The sequence below is a fragment of the Monopterus albus genome, unplaced genomic scaffold, assembly GCF_001952655.1.
Source record: "Monopterus albus unplaced genomic scaffold, M_albus_1.0 scaffold269.1, whole genome shotgun sequence".
NCBI classification, from domain to species: domain Eukaryota; kingdom Metazoa; phylum Chordata; class Actinopteri; order Synbranchiformes; family Synbranchidae; genus Monopterus; species Monopterus albus.
Window position 1 is genome coordinate 931,446 of NW_018128149.1, and position 7,016 is coordinate 938,461.

A 7,016-nucleotide genomic window follows, 5' to 3' on the forward strand; every position below is an offset into this window, starting at 1 on the left:
CCAGACTGAGACAATTTCAAGGCTGAGGAAACCTTTGCAGGTGTTTTGCATTAATTAGCTGACTAGATTGGGACACAGGGAGCCTACAATGTTGAACTTTGTCATGATATTCTAATTTTGTGGAATACTGGATTTGGGTTTTTTTGTCTTTAATCCATAATCATCAAAATTGAAACAAATAAAGGCTTGAAATATTTCACTTTGTGTGTAGTGAACTAATATAACATACAAGTTTCACTTTTTGAAACAAATTATTGAAATAAATGGACTTTTCCTTGATATTCTAATTTTTTGGCACATACCTGTACTCAGAAATCAGACCATTAGGAAGCAGCTCTGGACTCTGCAGGTAAAACAGGTTTCTGTCAGATCACAGCAGAGGAACACAGGGTGTTACCTCACTGAACAGCTCTGCAGCTTCTCTGGCGTGCTGTGTCTCCATGGTGTGAGGCAGCAGGGAGTACAGACATGTGTTCACCTCTTTCTTACCGGCCTCTTTGTACTTGGTCTGCAAATTGAAGTTTACATGGTCACATTCCACACTGTGTATGGAACTAACCAACCTGTTGTTGATGGAATCAAACTACAGGAGCACTCTGGGACTTTCTGATGTCTTCACATAAACCAAGACAACACTTGTTCTGCTTGAGCTGAGATGAGCTTCAGCACTGTGCCTGAACAGAATGACATAATATCTGACAGTGGTCCTGTACCTGGCTCTGCAGCTCAGACAGCTGTTTGGCCAGCTGTGTCTCTGGGGTCTCTGGGAGCTGATGGTACAAGCTGATCTCAGTCTTCTGCCTCAGACCTTCTTTATACTTCACCTGCCAGGAGATGGAAAGGAGCATCACTGAAAAAAACAGACCGACCCAGCACCATTCTCTGCAGAATGATGTTTAATAGATAAATGGTTTCTGAAATTTGCTGGAACAGCATCGGTCTGTCTGTCGTGTGACTCGAGCCTGTTGGAGGCACCTGGTGACAGGCTCGTCCTACACGATCAGGTCCCTCATATCTGTCCATATGCTGTATCTTAGAATATACTTTTTTGTCATTCTGATTGCCTGTGCTGTAAATCTGTTACATTGATTTAGTCTGTAGTTCTACTTCCTGTCTCACTGTCCTGGCAGTGGGTCCCTCCTCTGTTGCTCTTCCGTATTTTTCCTGTAAAATGTTTTCTTGGGGGGAGTTTTTCCTGATCTGATTCGAGAGTCTGAGAAAAAAGCGTGTTGTATGGTGTAAAGGCTGTAAAGCTTCTTGAGGTAAAGTTGTGATCTGCGATGCTGGGCTGTAGAGACAAAAATTTACTTGCCTCTATAAAATTGAATTTGTGCGCATGTGTGCATGGGAGAACAATGCTCCCAGACACTCTCGAGCTTCACAGACCCTTTCTACATCTGTATGTCTTTAAAGAAAAATTACTATGAACAAAATTCTGAATATTTTGAGTTGATTTTTTGGCTTTGCTCTGGTGTTTCTAACATCAGAAAATGTGAATATGGTCTCAAAGAAGACTAATTTAGTCATTTCTTATAATAAACTTGCTTGTCCTTCATGGGAAGGTGTCACCACTATACAGTCCTGTTACTAAAACGATCACAAACACTTGCTTCAGTACCTCACTCTGCAGCTGTGACACCTCTTTAGCATGTTGGGTGTCGATGGTCTCAGGCAGCAGAGAGTACAGGTTGATGCTCATCTCCTTCTTACTGTCCTCTTTATACTTCACCTGAGACAAGAGAAAACCGACTTTCAGTACCAGCTTCACTCGCCAGCAAGCAGAAAATGTCTCATCTCGTTCCCATTACCTGGCTGAGCAGCTCAGAGGCTCCTTTAGCGTGGGTCGTCTCGAAGGTCTCAGGCAGCAGGTGGAACAGGCTGGAGGAAAGCCCTTTCTTCAGAGACGCCCTGTACTTCAGCTGAAACAGACCATTATCCAGCTGTAAGAGACACAGCTGGATGGATGGATGGATGGATGGAGGGATACACGTATGTAGAGATATGCTTTTACCTTGCTCTGCAGTTCAGAAGCTTCTTTGGCATGCAAAGTCTCTAGAGTCTCAGGAAGAGTGGAATACAAAGAGTGGGACACGCCCTTCTTTCCCTCTTTGTACTTCATCTAAAATTAATTCAGTGAAATTGTACGGATATAATAGTTATTTATTATTAAACCATGAGATTTTGAGGATCACATAAAAACAAGTCACCTTCTGATGAGCTAAGAAAATCAGCTCTGTTGTCATTTTGCAGCTAAACCACAGAGTTGTTAAACTGTTTCTTTAGCTGAAGTAGTAGAAGAATTTTCTGTCCATCAACAAACATAATCATCCTTCAGTTCATCAAAGAAGCTCTAATACAAAATCACCAGATCTGGAGCTATGTGGGCTTCACTGGACAGTTGGGCTATAAACATTTGTAATCTGAAAAGCAACAACAGCTGTCAGACAGATGTAGTGGAGTAATAAGCCTGATGTTGTACACAATGGAAATATTTCAGTACAGTAAAAGTAGCTAATTAGTACTTGACTGCAGTACTCTGACTGTGTTTAGCTGCCTTCCACCAGTGGTTATGTGGGGGGCACATCCTGAGACAAAGCTCATTCTCCTGATTTAGAATTTGACACAGTTTTATTGTACAAACTGGGACCTAGGACCTATGAATTATGTGAATGGTTATTCCAGTGGAGTCTGTTCTCACAGGACGCCCCAGAAGAAATAATCATCCCTCACCTCGCTCTGTAGCTCAGAGATGGCTTTAGCAAACTGCGTATCGGTGGTCTCTGGTAGCTGGTGGTAGATACTCTGAGAGAGGCTCCTCAGTCCGTTCTCTTTGTACTTAGTCTGGTAAAGGACAGAAAGCCAAAAACATGAGGAACTGCAGTTCAGTTTAATGATAAGTACCTTAGAGGAATTTCTCTGCTAGTCTAACATGATATTTATTCTTCAAACAATCTAACAAATACTACTGTATGTTGTTTTCAGTTTCTCAGTACAATCTGACAAAGCAGCATGTTTATTTCTCCTCTTTGTGTGTTTTTAATATTTTCTGTTTATCGGCTGTGTTTGAGGAACATGTCTTTGTGTCCACACAGATCAACAGTGACAGTGAGCCAAACCTCATTATTAGGGACTGTATCTGTGCCGTTAACATGCAAATCAAAGACTGAAAAACAGAGAATTACTTGGATCCTTTTTTGATAATAATCACACTTATGATGACCAATTAATGACAGAAGTATCACAAGAGACGAGCTGATATTTTAAAACACCTTGTTCAGTGAGACATGAGCCTTGTCTGTTGATGACACCAACACCAATGTCACGTGTTGACCTGGACAACCTGAGTCACGTGATGTCTTGTTTTAACAAACGCTCGTACCTCACTCAGCATGTCCGCCATCTCTCTGGCAAAGCGGGTTTCTGAAGTGTCAGGCAGTGTGGCGTAGTGAGAGCTGGACGTCTCCTTCTTCCCGCTCTCCTTGTACTTAATCTGGTGAAATTTGAAACACACAAAATCTTCATCAAGACATTTTTGGTTAATCCAGCAAGAAGATCAAAGTTTAGACTCAGTAGCAGAACTAGAGCTGCTGTGCACCTCACTGAGTAGGTCTGTGGCCTCTTTAGCGTGTTGAGTCTCCAGAGTCTCAGGCAGAACCGAGTACAGGCAGGTACTCACTTCCTTCTTTCCAGCCTCCTGATACTTTGCCTGCAGACATCACCAAATGAGATCCTTTTTGCTTTGAAAAGTCACACTACTTTTCACTGTTCAGACAAATATGACTCCACACATCTCATCTTTCATGCAAGGTTAAATTTAAGTAATACTTAGAAACTCTGAACCAATAATACTATAAATGCTTAAACTGATAATAATCAGGTGTGTTTAAGGGGAAACTCATTGTCCATACTACTACTACTAATAATAATAATAATTCTTGTTATTATTATTTATATGGCACTTTTCAAAACAGTTACAAAGCGCTTCACAACAAAAGAAGATGCAACAAAGCAAGGCAAAACAAAAATAATAATAGATACATAAAGCCATGTAAGAGATTATTTTGAAGTTTAAACTTTTTGTTAAACATGAGTTTAAATCAGATGAATGTGAAAATCTACCTGGCTCTGCAGCTCAGACAGCCGTTTGGCCAGCTGTGTCTCCATGGTCTCTGGGAGCTGATGATACAAACTGCTGTGATTCTTTTGCTTCACACCTTCTTTATACTTCACCTGGACAAGACAGGAACAGATCAGTGCACTGAACATTAATGTCGATGTACAAAAAGAGAACAAACCCAACTACTGGTTCAACACCAACAAAACTGTCCATGACTAAGCTCTTCTACAGCTTCTTTACCAAATGGGAAATCTTTCCTAACCTGGTGGTGCAAGACAGTAACTAAAACAAAATTTCTGCCTATTAACATATGAACTGTTATGTTAAAACAGGAGTGTAACATGGTTGGACACCTCACTCTGCAGCTGTGACACCTCTTTAGCATGCTGGGTGTCGATGGTCTCAGGCAGCAGAGAGTACAGGTTGATGCTCATCTCCTTCTTACCGTCCTCTTTATACTTCACCTGCAATAACACAAGAGCACAGTGAGGACAAGAGAAACAAAATTTGCATCATGCTGAGGCTAAATGGCAGTTTTATACTAATAAAACAATTAAGAATATTTTAAATGAATTCAAATCTTCTCGCCATGACTTTCCTGAAAGAGCAAGTCAAAGAAAGTAACAATAAAGGCTTGTCTGTCAGTCAACTCTGCCTACAGCTTGTCATGGTGGTTGTACCTTTAACCTCTAGTGACCACATATTAACTCACTTCCTGTCTGACCCAGAGCGGTACAACAAGAGCCAAGTGAACTCATTTCTGAACGTATTTAATTCTAGGCATTCTTGTCATTGTTATTGAAGTCACTGTACCTCGCTGACCAGCTCAGACACTTCCTTGACGTGAGCCGTCTCTAAAGTCTCCGGGAGAAGAGAGAACAAACACGAGCTCACGCCCTTCTTACTGGCTTGTTTGTATTGCGTCTAGAAACAAAAGCACATTGACATACTGTAGATTTTAAACATCTTAAGACAAAAGATGGGTCAGAACAGATGTCCAAAGCCTCTGGTGAATATTAAAAAAGCAATATATCAAAAAAAATCTGTTTGTTACAATGCACATCTAACCACTGAGGTTTTCTTTAGGCACTGATTATATCTGTATTAATTACTGTGTCACCTCACTCTGCAGCTCAGCCACAGTTTTAGCAAACTGAGTCTCGGCGGTCTCTGGGAGTTGGGAGTAGAAACTCTGGGAGAGGCTCTTCCTGCCACCCTCCTTGTACTTATTCTGAGAGAGGACAAAGGCATCTTTCAGCAGGTTACAGTTAATGTTAGCAGGAAGTGGAGACACAGTTGTTTACTACAGTTTTTTCCCTGTATGTAATTCCAACTTAAATGTTAATTGGTGTTAATGTTTTAACTGTCCTGTTTCTGACCAAGTTAAACAAGTAAATATGATGGGATGACCTTTAAACACAAACCAAACTGTGGCTTCATCACCACTTAAGAGATTTCACTGTGCAAAATGGGTCCTACCTCGCTCTGCATCTCAGTCATCTCCCTGGCAAACTGGATCTCTGTGGTGTCAGGGAGCTGGGAGTAAAGAGAGGAGGAAGCTCCTTTGACTTTAAGATAATTCACCTGGGAGACAGACGACATGCAGCAGCGTCAGGAGTTCGGTTTTAGGCATTTTATATTTGACAAGATTAAAAGACAGTTTTGAATTTATTCAGGTCTATCATAACACAAAATTCACATGCCATACAGCATGAAGGCAAAAAGACTTATTGGTCGCTGTAAACCTTCATCCTGTTCATTTTTGTAGTGTGACTAATGGAAATGTAGCATTTTCAAGTGCACTGATGAAAGGCATTACTCTCCAACAATGCAGGGTACAATAGAAATGAAACCGCTGCTCACCATATACAGTAAGTGGTCCCATTCTTATCATGACCATGGCATTGTGTGGACTGTGCGGAGGTTCATGAACATTAGGAGTAGCACTGCAAAGTGCAACAGTGCTGGCTGAATACAGATCAGAGGCTGTGGTGATTAAGAAATACCTAATGTCGAACTAGAATAAATAAAATCAAAATTCTTGCAGGGTTTGGACCAGTGTTGTATAAAGTACTCGAACGCCACACTTAAGTAGAAGTACAGATTTTTTGTTAGAAAATGACAAGTAAAAGTTAGTCACCCATTAAAATTCTACTTGAGTAAAGTATCTGATATTAACCATACTTAAGTATCAAAAGTAGCTTTCTGAAAATGTTAATACTTAAGTATTGAAATGTTGTTAATAAAATAGCAAAGTAGTCAGAATTTGTAAAATTACACACTTTATTCTGCTGTGCCTTCTTTTCTTAAAATTCTTAACTTAAATTCACCATGACAAGAAAAACCAAAAGCCTACTGTACAAAAAAAAAATCATCGGCCTTGAAAACTAAATTGTTCTGTACTGAACTGTTGTGTAACACTGTTCCCATAACATGCACCTTTCTAATGAAGACCTATGACTGACATTTAGCGGTCACACACTCATTTCCCATTCAGCAAATTCAAAAGAAAGTATTTCCTTCCCTTTTGTTCCATCACTGTCCATTTGTCAATCCCTTCCTCTTTTCCTAAACCCAGCCAGCCCTTCCTTTTAGTCCTTCATTCTTCACGTCCTCCCCCACATTAACACAGTCTTTACTTGAAGCTGAAAAATTTACTGTTTAACTTCAAAAGAAGTTGGTTTTCAAAATTACGAGAATCCAACCTCGCTCTTCTTGGGCTGAAGACAAGACCTGCACAGCTAAACAGCCTTTTACACGCTGCTGAGGCAGGCAGAGGTGTGTTCAGCTTCACAGACAACTTGCAGACAGCTGGGAAGGATTTCAGCAAGTCCATGTGATCTGCTACACAAGACAAGTATGCATCCAGTTGTTTGGAGCTATCTTGTGCAGGAGATGA

General features: G+C 40.6%; 2 protein-coding genes across 10 annotated transcripts in view; both read right to left on the reverse strand.

Annotated features, from left to right (window-relative positions):
- The window catches only part of nebl (nebulette), a 119,771-nt gene that overhangs the window by 55,491 nt on the left and 57,264 nt on the right, over positions 1–7,016 (reverse strand). The window lies entirely within an intron of this gene.
- The window catches only part of LOC109972772 (nebulin), an 82,138-nt gene that overhangs the window by 48,607 nt on the left and 26,515 nt on the right, over positions 1–7,016 (reverse strand). For 6 of the 9 annotated variants that reach the window (XM_020621896.1, XM_020621893.1, XM_020621892.1 and 3 more), the window contains exons 9-21: positions 5,597–5,701; positions 5,238–5,348; positions 4,931–5,041; positions 4,471–4,581; positions 4,120–4,230; positions 3,596–3,706; positions 3,380–3,490; positions 2,731–2,841; positions 2,012–2,119; positions 1,809–1,940; positions 1,619–1,729; positions 714–824; positions 398–508 (exon numbers count right to left, since the gene is read on the reverse strand). In XM_020621896.1, coding sequence (XP_020477552.1) covers positions 398–508; positions 714–824; positions 1,619–1,729; positions 1,809–1,940; positions 2,012–2,119; positions 2,731–2,841; positions 3,380–3,490; positions 3,596–3,706; positions 4,120–4,230; positions 4,471–4,581; positions 4,931–5,041; positions 5,238–5,348; positions 5,597–5,701 — 1,455 coding nt within the window. The remainder of the gene's footprint in view (positions 1–397; positions 509–713; positions 825–1,618; positions 1,730–1,808; positions 1,941–2,011; positions 2,120–2,730; positions 2,842–3,379; positions 3,491–3,595; positions 3,707–4,119; positions 4,231–4,470; positions 4,582–4,930; positions 5,042–5,237; positions 5,349–5,596; positions 5,702–7,016) is intronic. The other 3 variants (XM_020621894.1, XM_020621895.1, XM_020621900.1) reach the window with 3 other exon arrangements.